Source organism: Pinus tabuliformis, chromosome 3_2 (assembly GCF_031772625.1).
Source record: "Pinus tabuliformis cultivar Carrire ecotype Pingquan chromosome 3_2, CPIR1, whole genome shotgun sequence".
Classification (NCBI taxonomy): Eukaryota; Viridiplantae; Streptophyta; class Pinopsida; order Pinales; family Pinaceae; genus Pinus; species Pinus tabuliformis.
Window position 1 is genome coordinate 832,477,618 of NC_142302.1, and position 19,067 is coordinate 832,496,684.

The 19,067-nt window shown below is 41.6% G+C and overlaps 1 protein-coding gene across 1 annotated transcript; it reads left to right on the forward strand.

Moving 5' to 3' along the window:
* The first annotated feature begins 15,614 nt into the window (after positions 1 to 15,614).
* On the forward strand, positions 15,615 to 16,760 carry LOC149183250 (uncharacterized). Its single transcript, XM_089414888.1, has one exon. It carries the CDS (start codon positions 15,615 to 15,617, stop codon positions 16,758 to 16,760), a length of 1,146 nt encoding a protein of 381 aa, XP_089271014.1.
* Positions 16,761 to 19,067: the final 2,307 nt, after the last annotated feature.

Here is a 19,067-nt window from a genome sequence, read left to right on the forward strand (position 1 = left end):
ATGGTGCATACAATTAGTAGATGGCATATGATGGATCGCATAGTTGTGGTGAGGGATTTTCCCAATTAAACATTGGCTAATTCTGTTAAGGATTGTGGAAGTAAGTAGGGCTTGGAAGGATATGAATTTGTCTAAGTATTGGGAAAACACAATCACTCAGGCAGAGGATAGAAAATACTTCTGCAGGTTGAGCTCCAGGTTGAGAAGAACATATTTTATTCATCAAAGGCTTTCTTGTGAAGCAGAGAGATAGCTTGTACTTGTTCAAGAATTGTTTTGGGTTGAAGACACATTTAATTTTATTCTAAGATCTTATGGTTAATGGAATATAAGCAGTCAGAGTTTTGAGCAGGTTACAACATTCTTCCCACTATCTCATGAATAAACGAGCATTATAATGGAGATAAGGGCCATTTTCAAACACTAGTTCTTTGTCTTGCAGGTTTGAGAAGATTACCGTAAAGAAGCCTTTTGCTCTTAGCTTCAGCTCGATGTGACCTAGGGGTTGCCATTTTTGCTGGATCCATATGGTGAGGTATTTTTCGGACGGCCAGACTCCAATGAACTTGCAGATCAGGGCATGATCTTTCATGTAGCTTCTGTACCGTTCTAGTTTGTTTGGCGGGATTACAAACCATGGTTTCTCCTCTGCACAAGGCAGACATTTTCCCCTTCTGCTTGCCTGCCAGGTCGCCCCAAGAACAGGGCCTTCATTCTGCTTTCCTGCTACCAAATGACTGTTCTGTCTTTCGGCTGTCGCTGCATATCGATAGGAGGGGATCTCTCCCCTCTTGAACTCATCCTTCATTACCGTTACTCTCAGTTCAGTGCCTGCATTTTTTGTCTAGCTTGATTCTCCATTGTCCGTCTTGGTTTCTCCGCACTGTCTACCTCATGGTCGCCTAGCCATTGGGGTTTGTTGCAGAGCAAAAAAATCCAATTCGAATGGGTAAAATGTTAAATACATATGTTTTTCCAAAATTTCACCATTTTTTATATTGATAAGAAAAGACATTTTCATTTATTATATTTAGTAATATTTTTTAAGATTTAAAAATATCAAATAATATTATTATATAATAAAATTTATAAATATTATTTCATTAATTTTAAATTATATATTTATATATAATCAATTTACTTTAATAGTTTTCAAGTGTGATAAGGATTTATCTTGCATTTACATTTCTATATCGGCATCACAAGTGACTTTCATCATAGATTTATTTATCTTAGAGGTTATTTTAACTAATCTCAAGAACTTAGATCAACTTCCACACCAATACCATTCACCTCTGTGTTAGATTTAACTATTCTGCGTTACACACATGTCATTTTGACAGAGAAAATTATAAAAGAAAAAAAAAAATTATTAGTATTAATGTTATCCTCCCAAAAGATGTTTTGGATTAATTTTTTTCAATCTATATGATTATCAACGTTTAAACAAAAATCTCATTACCAAATGGCTTCTTGCATATCCAGTTAATCCTCGACATATATGTGAATCCCCGATTTACTAAGGTGGAAATAATACTATTATACAATGTAGAATGTTTAAAATCCCTTAGAATGTATGCATCCAGCCAACAGTGCTTTGAGATCACAACTTAAGAAGGCATTTCCACGGAAATTTTTGAAAAGACATTCTTAAGAAAAAAAAAAATCTCACAAGACATTCTTAAGAAAAAAAATCTCTAAATAAATCTGCTTCTCTGAATCATTATTTGTTGTACCAAACTTTATTGGCCAATTGAAGCACAATACAATTTATCAAAATCTCTGATCAGAAACTATGTCCACCTTGCAGCGACATCAAGCTGTGGATACAATTCTTTAGACCGGGCCTCAATAATGAAAATCCTTAATGCTTTACACTGGGCCAACAATAATGGAAATCAAAGGATTTTAAGTTATTACAAAAGTATTTGAAATTTTAAATATTGGAGATTTTATGATATTTGAATTTAAGGAATTTATATAGAATTGCACATATGTATGCAATGGTTTGTGTAAATGTTAAAGTTAAAATGATAATAAATCTAATATTTTAATAAAAAAACTTGATTATACAAGTTTACATATTTGGTATATATTATTATTATAATAATAAAAAAGTTCTTTTAACAATATATCTGAACATTCTAAATATAAAAAATATGAACTCCCAAGAAATGTACCGCAATACTTAGTTTACACCATAATAATAATAAAAATCTATACGATTAACCACTTTTATTTTTATTATTAATTTTTAAATACTAAAAATTCTTTTATATAATTTAGTTATTTTATTTATAATAATAATAATTATTTTATTATTATTATTATTATTATGGAGTAGCAGGAGTAACTTATATTTTGAGGTAGATTGTTCCACTGCGGAGCGATTAGGGTTCTGAGGAAAGTATCGACGGCGCAAGCAGTACAGCACCGGATCTGTTCACAGACCAGACCAAACCAACTGTGGCGCAATGGAATAGCAGAGTACTAGAGCAGCTCGATGGAATCTCCTCAGGGGAGGGCGTTAGAGCCCTCCCCATCGCAGCACGGTCCTGAGGAGGCGTTCCTCTTTGGATCGATCGACAGGGAGATACTGATCAATGGGAACAGGCATCAACAGGAAAACAAGAAGATAGGAGGACGGAAGGACCAAGCCAGCATCACCCAAAACAGAGGGGAAAATCCGGAGGAAATCCCGAAGGTCTCCTCGACAACATGCAAACCAATAGCCAAAGAACGGCCACGAATAAAGCTACCTGGACACAAGATTGATGCGAGAATCGAGTTCATGAGGGATCATGCCCTTATTGGGAAGTTTATAGGGTTCCGGCCGATAGAAAGAGCCTTATACGGGTGGATCGCAGCGAAATGGAAGCCCAAAGGAGACGTTACTCTGCAGCTAGGGCCGAAGGGTTTTTTCACAGCAATTTTTTACTGTCTTGAAGACAAACACAGGATACTGGGAACAGGGCCCTACTTCTTCAACTCAGCGGGCCTGTATATGAGAGACTGGATACCAAGATTCAACCCGGATAAGGAAGATCTCACTTGGGCGCCAGTCTGGATCAGAATGTATGGACTTCCAGATGAATATTGGGACGAGGACATTCTCAAGAACATAGGAAATGGACTAGGGGAGTACATCAGGACTGCAGAAGAAACCAAACTGCGCAGATTCATTTCCTATGCTCGCATCTGCGTCTTCATGCGCCTGAATGAAGCCTTGCCAGAATCGGTAAGTCTCTCCCACCGAGACGAGGAGTGGATTCAACCCTTGGACTATGAGCATGTACCCTTCCGTTACAGGAAATGCCACGCTCTTGGGCATCTATTTCGTGATTGTCCCCTAAATACCAAAGCCACTTCTCCTGACCCTTCTGATTCCGTAACCCAGGACGGCTTCACCAAAGCCCCTAGCCGAAGGTGAGCGCACAAGAAACCCTCAAATGGGAATAAGCCCCAGCAAAATAGTACCCGTGGCCAAGCTACTAAGAACAGTTTCGAAATCCTCGCTCAATCCTCTGATGAACAACCCCCGATCTCTGAGCCTAACCCTACCCCTCCCTCTTCCTCCTCCCTCCCCCCCCCCTCAGACTCCCCCTCCAAACGCCAAACCCCCATAATATTCAATGATATCCCCTCAGGAGAACTGAGAGAATCGACAGAGAAATGTAAGGACATGGAAGTCGATGGAAAGCTAGATCCTCCTTCAAGCTCAGATATTAATGTGGAAGGAAGCAGTCAAGTGCAACAGATGGAAGAAGAACCAGAAAGCATAGATCTGAATGGCCTAGACATTCTGGAACTAGAGCTAGCATGCAAAAAGAAAGCATATGACAGCATATCCGAAACCCAACTCAGCAAGCTGGAAGTGGTCATTTCGAGAGCTTATCAGCAGCAGCAACTAGGTATACAGCCAGGAAGCTAGTGGGATGGAAACCACCCCCCAAAAGAAACCAAAAAGAGAGGACGAAGAACAGATCTACAAAGAACGATTGAGATTGGGAAACTCCTGGTAGACTCAGGCAGGTATGCAAAATTGACAAAGTACTATAAACCCTCTGCTAATAGTTGAACCATGAATCTTGTATCATGGAACTTAAGAGGGCTCAATAGCCCAGGGAAACTCAGAATGTTAAAAAACATGATTAAAATGGAAAAGCCACAACTATGCTTTCTCCAGGAAACCAAATGCAACGGATCTACTTTAGGTAGCATACTCTCCAAAGCATGGCCAGGATGTCGTTCGGTAGCAGTAGATGCCTCTGGAGCTTGAGGAGGGCTGGCCATTGCATGGAATACTCAAGCGTTAAATCTCTCAGATTTCCATGCTTCTCATCATCTCATACAGGCAGCCTTCCACATTTTGGGCACGAACATCCATGGAAATCTATCAAATGTATATTTCCCGCAAGATACAGGAAGCAAAATTGCGCTTCTAGACACCATAGAGGCTTTAAACAACAACAGGAGGCACCCACTCTGGATTATCGGAGGGGATTTTAACATGATTACCAAGCTAGAGGAGAAGATCGGGGGGAGGAACAGATTGGAACAAGAAAACATCCATTTCAAGGACTTCATTCAAAACACTTCCCTCATAAACATGCCTTTTTGCAATGGCACTTTCACATGGAGCAACCGCAGAGCGGGAAAACACCAAATCGCTTCCAAACTAGATCGCTTCCTTATCTCAGATAACGCGGTTCACCTTGGAGGAGACATTTCAACCGCAATTCTTCCGCACACCGGCTCGGACCATTGGCCGATTGCCCTCCAATGGCAAAGACCAGGTGATCTGACCAGGATGCCCTTTCACTTCGAAGGATTCTGGCTCTCGCATCCCAAGTTTAAAGACTTTTTCAAAACTACATGGACCTCCTTTATCCCACCAGAAGGGTCTAAGATGTATAAATTCCAACAGAAGCTTAGGTTCCTAAAAAATCACCTAAAGCGCTGGAACAGGGAAACCTTTGGAGATATCTTTAGAGCGCAACAAGAACTAAATTGGGAACTGATGGACCTCCAACAAAGAGTAACCATAGAGGGACACACTGAAGTGACCTTGGAACAAGAATGACGTATCCACAGACAGCTTGAGGAAAGGCAGAAGCAGGAGGAAGTTTACTGGAGGCAAAAATCCAGAATTAGATGGTCGAAGGAGGGCGAACGAAATACCAAATTCTTCCACAGAACCACTATTCAAAGAAGAATGCACAACAGCATTCCGTTCATCCAAAAGCAAGGCGGGGTAAAAGTAGAAAAGCATGAGGAAATTGAGGAGGAATTTCTCAATCACTTCAATCAGGTCCTTCAAGAGCCGGAGGGAGACAGGCGACAGGAAATTTAATGAATTACCAACAATGTGCCAAGGATCATTACGGAGGAACATAATGAGCTTCTCCTCCACCCAATTCAGCCTCTGGAGGTGGACGAGGCAATGTCCCAGCTTAAGGAAGGAAAAGCCCCTGGACCGGATGGATTCACCACCATGTTCTTTCACACTTTCTGGGAGACGATAAAACAGGAAGTCTGGCAAATTGTTGAAGAATCGAGAGCTCTCCATTGGTTGCTTCCCTCTCTCAACTCCACCTTCATTGCCCTCATCCCCAAAGAGGAGGATTCAATTACTCCCGAAAAATGCAGGCCGATTACTCTTTGTAATGTCATCTACAAAGTAATATCCAAAGTTGTCGCTAACCGGTTAAAGCCCCTGTTGCCTCTGCTCATATCACCAGAACAGTCGGGTTACGTGGAAGGAAGACAGATCATGGATGGCATTCTCCTCACGCACAAGATAATACACACGCTCAAACAATCAAAACAGGTAGGTATGCTTCTTAAGCTGGATCTTTCTAAGGCTTTTGATAAACTCAGCTGGACTTACATTCAGCAAATGCTAAAGGCTTTTGGTTTCTGTTCTATGTGGATTCACTGGATCATGAGTTTAATTAACTCCACTCAATTCTCTATCCTTGCGAATGGGATCCCTTCCCGCCCCTTCAAACCATCAAGAGGAATTAGGCAAGGGGACCCCCTATCCCCCTTCCTCTTTGTTCTTATGGCAGAAGGGCTTGGCCGCCACATTAAACATGCCCTCCATTCCCACCATCTCAAAGCCCTCTCAGTACACAACACCCCTACTACCTCTCATCAGCAGTTTGTTGATGACACCATGCTATTTGGATATCCCTCGGTCCAGGAAGCCTCATGCTTCAAATCCCTGCTCAATGACTTCGCTGAAGCCTCAGGCACCGATGTCAACTGTACCAAATCGCAGATCTTCTTCTTTCACACGCCTCCTCCTGTTAAGACGGCGGTTGCCTGAATCCTAGGCTTCCCCACAGCCTCCATCCCCTCCAAATACCTCGGAGCCCCCCTTACTGCCTCAACCATAAAGCACTCCTCATGGCGAACCCTCATTGAGAAGCTTGAATCTCGACTTAACCTTTGGACGCACAGATCTCTTAATCTGGCCAGTCGGGTAGTGCTCATTAAGTCTGTCCTTCAGGCAATGCCCCTGTATCTTTTCTCAATCCTTGCAGCGCCCAAATGGGTATTAAAAAGAATCAGGAATCTTGAGCGTAGCTTCCTATGGGGAGGTTCGGCAACTAATCGTAAATGGGCTTTAGTCAAATGGCCCACAGTCTGTTTACCAAAGACAAAGGCGGTATTGGACTGAGAGACCCGGAGCACAGCAACTCCATTATGAGCGCCAAAATATGGTGGCACTAGATCACAAATCCAGGAAAACCTTCGGCATGAATCTGGACAGCTAAATATGCTAATAACAGACCTCAGGAGGAGCTCATCCGGTTCACCCCCACGGAAAAAGGTTCGCTAATATGGAACGCGGCCAAACAACACTTCCAGTTAATTCAACAGCACAGTTTTTGGGAGGTCGGGGACGGCAAGAGTGCGAGATTCTGGACAGATGCATGGAGCCAGTTGCCAAAGCTCACCCACGTTCTCCATTCAACCCCGGAATTCGTTAGGCTGGAGCAGCAGCAAGAAAAAATCCATCACTATTGGGAGCAGGAAACAGAGCACGGATTTAGGAAATGGAAACAGGGTAATCAGCTAATTAACATCACAAACCTACGGGATATCGAGGAATTGGAGAAGGAGCTCCGAAAAAGAAGCATCAGACACGACGAAGGCAATGACATCCTAAGATGGGGATACCCACCAAAGGGTGCCTTTACTACTTCAGCGGCCTACAAGATAATATGCAACATCACCACCCCTTCAGATCCAATCTGGAGCAAAATATGGGGACTTAGATCCTGGCCCAAAGTCTCTTACTTCCTATGGTTGGTTAGCCACAAAAGAATCCTCACCTTGGACAAACTAAGAAGAAGAAATTTTCATGGTCCATCTATATGTCTCAATTGCAATCAAAATGAGGAAACTCTCCAAAACCTCCTGGAAACCTACCCCCTAGCCAATCAGCTATGGGAAAAGGCAAGCTTTAGATGTCAAAAAAGATGCAGAACAGAAAACAACATAACCAACTCCTTAAGACAATGGCCGCAGAATCCCTATAAGAGCGAGCTTCTCAACTGTCTATGGAACATGATCCCTGGACTCATGTTATGGGGTATATGGAAGGAAAGGAATAAATGTATATTCAAAAATCAGCGCTCTACGATCGAATACATATGGAACAGGCTCTGCGGGAACCTCAACGAGACGCTACTGCTCCACTCTTGGACCCAGGAGGATCTTCCATCTCTAGACATCGAGAAAGGCATTCTAAGCAACTGGCAACTGCACCTACCTCAGGATCTACACAAGATCAACCCCTCCAAAAGCAGCAGTACAATCAAAGGCACTTGGACCGCTCCCCCTAAGCATTCTTATAAGCTCAATTTCGATGGTGCCTCCAAAGGCAACCCTGGAATGGCTGGTTTTGGAGGTATTATGAGGAATCATCAAGGCACCCCCCTGCAGATATACTTCGGAAACCTGGGTTGGGACACCAACAACTCAGCTGAGCTTGAGGGCCTATGGCAAGGGCTCCTTCTCGCATGGAATCTCAACCTCCAACCCTTGATAGTGGAAGGAGACTCTCAGATTCTCATAAACATGGCCAAGCACCTGCAGAATGGCTCACAAGCAAAAAAAATCGCAGATGGCTGGAGGCTCGCAGCCAGACTAGAAGCCATCGAACAAGCTCTCCGCAGCAACAGGGTCATCACCTTCAATCATACAAAAAGAGAGGGCAACAAGGTTACAGACCTCCTAGCTAACATAGGAGCAGATAATGAACATACTCTCCTTGCAGGAACCACGACTATTATACCAAATAATGCCCAGGCTCAGGACTTCGCTAGGATGGTTCAAAGAGATGCTGCTTCCCCGGATGCGGGTGACACTACGGATAAAGGCGAGGAGCCACATGGAAGCCATGTGCTGCCTCAAGCCTAAGACAAGCATTCAATGCAAAACGCCGCCAAGGAATATAAGCGTGGGTTCTCATGGACGACAATTCAATGCACTGTCTGGGGTTCAGGTGCGATCACAGCGTGCAGTTATGGCATGCAGAGTTCGAGGAAGAGATGAAGAGCTTAAGAAAGGTGAGTGGGTGGATTGCAATGTGTTGGTTCGCGCTCAAAATCTGGAGTTTGGTATATGGTTTACGGAGTGTGCATCTGCATGGTCTATGGTTCACGGAGCAACCGCTCACGCCAATCCTCTATCAACTAAATGATGTAACAAGTTTGAAAGGCTCGGTGGAGGGCGCTTCAATTACTCCAATTCCTCCTATTCTGCTCTGTTCTTTCCCCCTGTTACTTCTGCAAAAATGGTCAGGCCTCAACAGCACCTGCTCAGCCGTCGAGGCTCTAGCCGAGGTGGGTCTTCTCGTCCCTCAGGTGCAAATCCCCAATCCCGCTGTTTTCGATGCCTTTGCCATCGAGTTGCAGAAGCCAATCCCATCCAATCAAGCCAATTCATGGACTCTAGAAGCCCAGATTCGGACTCGGCACCTCTACCTACTTTTGGCACTGCCATCTTCTCCTTCAACAGCTCCCAGGAAAAATCCTGCATCAACGCCCACGTCTCGGTCCTTTTCCTTGAAGAACCTCAGGATGAGGGCGAGGAAATCCCCAGCAAGAAGAAGCACCAGGAAAGGAGCTCAAAGGACGTCGAGGGACCGCTAGAGGCAGCCCCAGAGCATGCCGTCAACCCACCTCAGACTCAGGCAGCGCTTTCTCCCTCGGGGGACACGAAAGAATCAGATCCTCTCCCTGAAGGATACGGCTGGTGCAGGATCATCGAGGAGAAGCCGGACGATTAGACGTCCTTTCGCTCAGCAACACTCGCTCAGGCGCTGCTCAGGTCCACCCATGATTCTCTATGTTTGTTATATTGGCCTACTGTATGTTTTTGCTGTGTATGTTTGGTTCGAAAGAAATCATGTTGAAGGCTTTTTGATGCCCCTTCGTGGGATCTTGATGAAGGTTTTTTTTTTAGCCCCTGCGCGGGTTGTTAATTTTTGTTCTGGTAGCACCTCTGTGGTTTAAAGCCCCTACGCGGGCAGTTTGTCTCAGTTGCGGTGCCCCTCAATGGGCTGCTCTCTCTGATAACTTTCAGTCCAAAGTGCCATCTGTGGCCTTTGGCAGTATGACTCAATGACTGTAAACGTTTTTCCTATTCATGTATATAATAGAATAGTATAGTTTTAACGAGACAAAAAAAAAAAAATTAAACTTTATTAAGAAAATATAAAAACTGTTGCTAGAGTCTATTCCTTTTGCCTTTTCCCAGCCCACGATGTCTCGCGTGTATAGATAATGTTGACCAACTGTGGGAAATGTTGCTAGAGTTTGTCTTAAAGACAAAATGACGGATTAAAGATAAACGAAAATGTTTGCCAACTCTTCTGGCCTCTATTAAATAGTAAATCGCGTAATAAGATGAACCGAGATGAGTGAATAAAAGTATGTCCAAGGTTAAATACCTTCTTGGCAGTCGTATACATCCTCGTTACCTCGACGGATTAAGATCATAAACGCCTCAATTATGAACCCGCAGTTTCTGCATGTGATAGCTTTATCATCTCATGAACTAAAGTCAATTCAACAATGGAGATGAACGGTCTCCCGGGATTCACACAGTTAAGACACAAAGATTGAACCATCGAAGGACGACGCGGTTTAAGCTTAAGTCCCGTGTGCTCTACGGACGAAGAATCCTTCAGGGTCAATAATACAATTACAATGGTGTCTGTTCTCTTCCGTGTGCTCGACGGACGAAGAATCTATTGTCAATATTACAATTAATTTGAATTCAATACATTACAACAATACAAACCCGAATTTGTCTTAAGAACCTGGTTGAGCCTCACCTCCGCCCCTCTCCTTCGTATATTTATAGCCGATACCTTCATCAGAAAATTGCACGGTCTGTCTACAAGTAAAAACCCGGGTTTGCCTTCGCTTCGTACCCTCTCCTCATATATTTACAGACGGTACTTCCATCTAAATGTTGTATTGTATGTATGCATGAAATATTCCATCTGCTAATACAACTCAGCAACAAATCACCTTTCCAAAAATTCCATTTATCCCCAATACTTATCGCCTTTCCAAACATTGATTAAGTATCCCTGAAAGAGATATGGCCATATTTATTCTTATGTGACTATTACTTTCCAAGATTCCTATGGTGTATAGTGGTTGATTATTGCTAATCAAGGCTGATTGTGGTTGAGTATGGTTGACTATGGTGAACATATGATTGAGTAAGGTTGATTAGGGTTGGTTGTTGTTGACTATGGATGACCATGTTTGATGATGGTTGATGATGGCTAAGAAGGTTAATGCAGTTTGACCATGGCTATAAAGGGTGGATGAGGATTGACCATAGATGATCATGGTAGGCCATTGGTAACAACAATTGACAATTATTGATGATGGTTAACTATGGTTAACCATTAATGATCATGTTAACCATGGTTGAAAATTGTTTAGATGTTTGACTACGGTTGGATTTCTTGTTCATTCTTACACATGGTTACCTTATTCGAGAATGGATGTGCTTCCAAGAGCATGGTTGAATCTGGTTGAGTATAACTCATTCTGTGTGAACATGGATGGCCATGGTTGAACACATTGATTTTTATTGATCAAGTGGTTGACCATGGATGTCCATGGATGATCATGGTGGCCATGGTGATTATGTTAATGATCGTTGATTGTAGTTGAGATGTTTCAATAATTGTCGAACATGGTTGACTAAGCTTGAGCAAGTTGATTATGGTTCATTATGGTTGATCATGCTTTCTATGTTGGATATGTTGATTATGGTTGATTGTGTTGAATGTGATGACAATGTATGACTATATTAACCATTCAGTATAAATGATATAAGTTTTCTAGAAAAGTATTTATAGCCTTAGCTCTTATAAAAAAAAATTATTTGACCACATACACATATTATTATTACTAGCACAACCACATTAGTAAATGTAGTTGATATATCGGTATATAGTATATTTGTAGCTTCTAATTTCTTAAAATATACTTTTTATTATATTAATAGATATAGTATTTTCAAAAATAAATATGCTTAATATAATTATTTACGAGATTACACAGATTAAAATTATAATTCTAACCAATTTCTACAGATCTTCCAAAATTAAATGTAAAATATATTAAAATTATATCAAAACTCAAAAGAATTACACTACGCCACGACCTAAATAATGCAAACAATTTTATTCAAATATGAAAAGAAAATTAATTATCTAGCGATCAAACATCGCTCTAACCAGACAAACGATTATATTCAAGTGGGGGAAATATATTTATATACACACCATAAACCTCCGCTTAAAATAAATAATTGAGGATACAAAACCGAGTTGTACTAAGCAGGAGAAACCAATCACAGATATATAATAATGTCGTAGGAGAGGTTGATCGCATATTGTACATCCAAACTAGAAAACTGAAACCAATCGGAACGGCTCTTGACAGAAGGTAGAGTATCCCATGATTCATACATAAATTTATTCATGTAATAAATATCAATAGATTGATTAAGTGTAGATATGAGGTTGTAACTGTAATTGATGTTGTTGTTTGTAGGGAAACCCAAAAACAGGTTGAAGTTCCCACAACTCTTTCGCGTTAGTATTTAGCTCAAGGTTTGAATGAAACGAATAGATCTTGTGGATAGGGAATGAAAGGAATGGATTTAGCCGAGGGGGAATGAAACAGATGGAGGGAGAGAGTGAATGAAATAAATAGAAATGATGGCGGAGAATTATATAATATTATTTTGAATTGCATATTTGTATGAGACATTTTATTGAAACTGAAAAACCATTAGTAAATTTTGATAATTTCTATCGGTTGGTTTATTAGTGGAAGAATATTCCCACTAAAACTATTTATTTAATCAAAACTTAAAATTCTCTAATCCCAGTTAGAATATAGATAATCCGATAAAGGCAATGTTAAAAACATTTTAATTTAATTTTTCATTTATATTATTAATTGTTTTATCATAATAAATGCAACTATTATTATTAAAAAAATATAGAAACATTTACATTTTTTTCCTTCTACCTGGCTATAATGTTTCTTGCGTATAGATAATGTTGACTTGAGTGTGGGAAATGTTGGTAGAGTTTTCCTTAAATCGAAAATGGTGGATTAAGATGAAGTGAAAATGTTTGTAAACTCTTTTGCACTATGCTAAATAGAAAATCATGGAATAAGATGAACTGAGTTTAGTGAATAAAAGTATGTTCAAGATTAAATGCCTTTCTCCACAATGGTATGAATCCTCATTACCTCTACAGATTAAGATCATGAACGTCTCAATTTTGAGCCCACAATTTCTATATGACCAACAACATATTTTTATGTATGTGGAAACTTTGTCATCACATACATTGAAGTAAATTTGCCCCAGATATGAATCATATTGTCTCTCATCAAACATTAGTACTTCCCGCTTTCACAAATTTAACACAGAAAGATTGAACCATCCCAAGAGAACTTGGTTTAAGGTTAAGTCCCTTATATCATTGTGATCTTTAATCTTAACTCCCTTATCAGGTTCTCATCCAAAAAATCCTGTGTGTTCTCTCTCGTGTGCTCTATCGATGATAAATCTCCTAATGGTCAATATTACAGTTAATTTGAATTAAGTATAATGTTCGGGTTGATTGATTATGTAACATCTACAAACTCGGGTCTATTTGAAAACCAATTCTACCTCACCTACGCCCCTAATCTCCTTCATATATTTATAGCTAATAACTTCATTTGAATATTGCATGGCCTGTATAAAAGATTTGGTCTACCTCTGCTCAGTCCGCTTATTAAGCTAGCATGGTCATTTTACAATCTAGTATAACCTAATGTATAAGTACATGTTTGTTGTAAGTGACATGTGTCTCTCTTAAAACAAAAATAAAATACAGTCAAAAAGGAAAAATAATGTCCATTAAAATTTGAAAAAATAAAATGGATATGATTTGCATATAAATTAATTAAAAGTAAAAACTACGACAACCAAATTTAATTAATTAAATGTGGTTGATATACACCAAAAATTTCATTTGTATCTACCATCTTCATAAATATATAATAATAAAAATAATAATACAAAAAAACTATTACAATAAACATATTATTATTATTACTATTATTAACATAATAATAATAATAATAAATAAATAATAATAATTTCTTCTTATTAATAATAAAATTATTTGTTTATTAATAATAAATATTGAAAGACAAAAACCTAGCCGCCATTACACGGACCTGCCATAGCTGCTGCAGGCTTCTCCACTGACGGCTGCACATGATACCAGATGTAGGAGGGGAGAGCTCTGCCTCCCCTCCACAGGACATGCACATATTTGACAACAAGCGAAAGCCTGTGACTCTGCCCTCCGCAGACACAGATCCGGAAACAGAAGAAACCCAGCAAAGGACGCAGAAGGAAAAGCTGCATTCAGCTCAGAATGAAGAGGATACAGAAAACAATGATAAGCATACCAATGCGGATCCACCTAAGACAAAAGCGACCTCAGCCACCTGCATACCAAAAGCGGCAGAATCGATCAAGGTGGATCTGCCAAGCCACCGTATCAATAGAGAAATACAATACATGCAAGACTACTCCCTCATTGGAAAGTTTCTGGGATTCTGGCCCACAGAGAAAGCCTTACAAGGCTGGATAGCCTCAAAATGGAAGCCAGAAGGACAAGTGACGTTGCAGCTTGGCCCAAAGGGCTTCTTCACAGCTATCTTCAACTGTCTCGAAGACAAAACGAAGGTATTTGAAGGCGGCCCGTACTTCTTCAACTCCTCCGGTTTGTATCTAACGGAATGGAAGCCAAGATTCAACCCGGACAAAGAAGACTTTAGCTGGGCCCCTGTATGGATAAGAATGTATTCACTTCCTGTGGAATACTGGAAAGAAGAGACGCTGGCTGACATTGGCAACAAGCTGGGGACCTTTATCAAAGTTGCAACCGAAACAAAATCTCGCAAATACACCTCCTATGCCAGGATCTGCGTCAAGATGCACCTAACCAAGACCCTTGCAGACACGGTAAGTCTCTTTCACGATGACTATGAATGGAAGCAGTCTTTAGATTATGAGCACATCCCTTTTCGCTGCAGAAAATGTCATGAACACGGCCATCTCTTCCGTGACTGCCCCTTAAATGTTCAGCCACTGGCTCCTTCCAATGAAGCATCTAAGGACCAAGATGGTTACACCAAAGTCCCCACCCGCCGCCGGCATGCCAAGAAAAACCAAGCTATCCCAGATCTAGGACCCAAGGTGAACCTCCAGAACCGTTTCTCTGTCCTAGCCTCTCAGGATTCTCCAAAGCTTCCCCACTCTGAAAACCCTGATCAACAGATTCCCATCGAGCCCCCCTCCAACCGCTCCATCACCTTATCATCCTCGGATCCAGCCTCCTCCAAACCCGCAGATATATCCTCATTGGCGTATATCAAATCTGTCTCAGATCTCGAACCCCCATTCCCTTCCAAAGGGAAAATCATATTGAATGAAAATCAAATAGCATCAGATATGGATCTTGATGCAGCACTAGCCTTAAGTCTTCATGATAATGCAGAGGAAATGGAACAAAACATCCCAATCATTATGGAGGAAGACAGAGTAGATGTAAATCTGGAAGAGTTTGACATCTCTAAGCTTGACATTTCCAAATTGGAGACTGCATGCAAACAAAAAGAGTATGACTCAATCCCCCCCTGGCAAATAGACAAACTTGAAGGAGTTTTGTCGCGAGTACATCACCATAAAAGTCTGGGTATTCAAGGCGGGAGTCACTGGGATGGAAAAAAAATCCTTAAAGAAACAAAGAAAAGAGGCAGAAAAACAGACCTTCAGAGAACAATAACAGTTGGGGAAATACTTATGGATTCGGGGCTATTTCCCAAGCTGACAAAGTTCTACAAACCCACAACGCAATCTCCATGAAGCTCATATCCTGGAATGTAAGAGGACTCAACAGTCCCTCTAAACACAGAATGATAAAAAACTTGATTATGCAAGAACAACCAGCAGTAGTCTTTCTCCAAGAAACAAAAAGCAGTAGCACAATGATAGACAAGCTCGGCAACAAAATATGGGCAGGTAGTAGGTCAATATCAGTAGACGCTTCAGGGGCGTCAGGCGGTTTGGCCATTTTATGGAACCCGCAGATTGTTATGTTGGACAATTTCCATGCCACTCTCCATCTTATTCAAGCCACCTTCCATCTCATAGGCACCAACATTCATGGGCACCTCACCAATGTATATTTCCCTCAGTCGATTCAGCAAAAATTGGACCTCCTGGATACGATCTCCCTCCTTAACGCAAATAGACTCTTCCCCTTGTGGATTGGAGGGGGTGATTTCAATATCATAAAATCAATGGAGGAAAAACAAGGGGGCAGAGTCCGGCTCGACAGCGACAGCAATGGCTTCAAGCAATTCATACAGAACAATCAGCTCATGGACATTCCTACCTCCAATGGTATTTTTACTTGGTCCAACAAGCGCAAAGGAGCCCACCAAATTGCCTCAAGGCTGGATCGATTTTTAATTTCTGACAATGCGATCCACCTCGGAGGAGACTTCAGCACCTCAATCATTCCTCAAAGCGGCTCGGATCACTGGCCAATTCTGCTTCATTGGTCAAGACCAGGTCATGGCTGCAATCGACCCTTTCGATTTGAAGCCTTTTGGCTAACAAACAGCAAATTAAAGGATGTTGTCACTCAAGCCTGGACATCATATTCACCACCAGCGGGAGCCAAGATGTATCAGTTTCAAGAAAAGTTAAAACATCTGAAACAAGTTCTAAAAAGATGGAATCGCACTCATTTTGGCAACATACAGGAGAGCAGACAAAAGCTGGAGCAGCAAATGAAAGAACTTCAACAAAAATTCATTCTGGCAGGACGCACAGAAGAACAAATTCAACAAGAGCAGAGCCTTTGGAGTCAGATAGAAGAGCGCCAACAACAAGAGGAAATTTTATGGAAACAAAAATCCCGAATAAGCTGGCTGAAAGAAGGAGAGAAAAACACAAAGTTCTTCCACAAAACTACCATACAAAGGCGCATGCACAACAAAATAACCTTTGTCAATAATCAACAGGGTGATAGAATAGAGGTTCATGAAGAAATGGAAAAAGAATTTACAGGCTACTTCAAGGACATTCTAAAGGAACCTGAAGTCAATCGGGATGAGGCAATCTGAGCCATCACGCAGCACATTCCTAAAATCATCAATGAGGACCACAAAAATCAGCTACTCCAACCTGTTACACTGAAGGAAGTAGAAGAAGCCATGGCCCAACTCAAAGATGGCAAAGCTCCAGGGCCAGATGGATTTACAGCCAACTTCTTTCATGAATTCTGGGAGCTCATTAAAGTTGAAGTATGGAATCTAGTGGAAGAATCCCGAAGCATGCACTGGGTCCTCCCTGCCCTCAACTCAACTTTTATAGCCTTGGTACCCAAAGAAGCAGCCTCCAGCAAGCCTGAGAAATACAGACCAATAGCGTTATGCAATGTGATATACAAACTCATTTCCAAGGTCATTGCAAACCGACTCAAACCGCTACTCCCAATGCTCATCTCTCCAGAGCAAACGGGGTATGTCGAGGGATGGCAGATCATGGATGGAATAATTCTCTCAAATGAAGTCATACATTCTCTAAAGCTTCTCAAAAAACCAGGTATGCTTCTCAAGCTAGACCTTTCCAAAGCCTTCGACAAACTTAGCTGGAATTATATTCATAAAATGCTCTTAGCTTTTGGTTTTAATGCAACCTGGACCAGATGGATCATGAACCTCATAACTTCTCCAAGTTTTTCTGTCTTACTGAACGGATCTCCCTCACCTCCCTTCAAATCCTCACGAGGCATTAGGCAAGGGGATCCTCTCTCGCCATTTCTCTTCGTTTTAATGGCTGAAGGATTAAGTAGGCTCCTCAAATCAGCAGTTTCCTCCCAAGCTCTCAAAGGATTATCCCTCCACGGCCGCCCTCCCCAGACTCATCAACAATTTGTTGATGACACTCTGCTCTTCGGGCATCCCTCTGTTAAAGAAGCCTCCGTCTTCAAATCTCTTCTAAATATCTTTGCTGAAGCTTCCGGCACATCCATTAATGCTGCAAAATCCCAGCTCTTTTTCTTCAATACTCCCCCCTCCACGCAAAGGAACATTGCCAGAATTCTGGGATTCACAATCTCCCACTTGCCTTCTAAATATCTAGGAGCCCCCCTCTCTGATTCAGCGATCAAACAAGTGTCTTGGAGGTCACTTCTGGACAAACTTGAATCAAAGCTTTCCTCATGGACTTTCAGGGCTCTAAATTTAGCTGGTAGGCTTGTCCTCATTAAATCAGTTCTACAAGCAATGCCGCTCTATCTCTTCTCCATCTTGGCAGCTCCAAAAGGGATACTGAAGGCTATCCGCACACTGCAACGCAACTTCCTCTGGGGTTCCACTGCCCTAAATAGGAAATGGGCTCTTGTCAAATGGACAGAGGTTTGCAAGACCAAATCAGAAGGAGGCTTAGGACTTCGGGATCCGCTTCAAAGCAATAACACAATGGGGGCTAGAATATGGTGGAACTGGGTCTCCAAGCCAAACACCCCATGGGCTCAATTATGGCAAGCAAAATATGCCAGGGGCAGCTGTTGGAGCGACCTCATCAGAATTAATCCCACGGCGCAAGGTTCGCTCATCTGGAACAATGCAAAAACGCAAAGCCGCTTCATTCAAGAACACAACTTTTGGGAAATACACTCAGGGACTGCCGCCAGATTTTGGGAGGACTCTTGGCAACAGCTCCCAAAACTCGCAAATTTGTTCCATAAACCTCTTTGGCAGGCTCATATGAAGCAAGCAGGTATCACCCAGGTATACCAGTTCTGGCAGCCTTCTCCAAATCACGATTTTCAGACATGGAAACCAGCGCAACAATGGCAAATAGATTGGCAGGGAGAAACCTACACAGAAATGGAACAGGAACTCAAAGAAAGGAGAATCCGCTATTCCAATCAGCAGGATAAATTACGATGGGGTTACACAACCAGGGGCACCTTCACCACTAAAGAAGCTCACCATCTGCGATATTCCAATCTCCAAGAGGAGAAAGATCAAATTTGGGAGAAAGTCTGGCACACAGGGCTATGGCCCAAGATTTCCACCTTCATATGGCTATTAAGCAAAAGGCGCATTCTTACTTGGGACAACCTAATAAAAAGAGGATTCATTGGGCCCTCCAGATGCCCAAACTGCAACACTAATAATGAGACAATCAGTCATCTAATGGGAGATTTCCCCCTAGCAAAACAAATATGGAAGAAAGTAGAAAATTGTAATATGAGAGCAATCCCCAGACAGGCGGACGTCACGGAAAATATAAGAAACTGGGCCAAAAATCCGTTCAAATGCCAGATTCTAAACTCTCTGTGGAACATCATTCCCGGCTTCCTGTACTGGACTCTCTGGAAAGAGCGCAACCACCGAATTTTCAACAACTCTTACCGATCC

Coding starts and splice junctions, on each gene's coding strand:
- LOC149183250 (XM_089414888.1), top strand. CDS start 15,615: ATGATAGACAAGCTCGGCAACAAAATATGGGCAGGTAGTAGGTCAATA.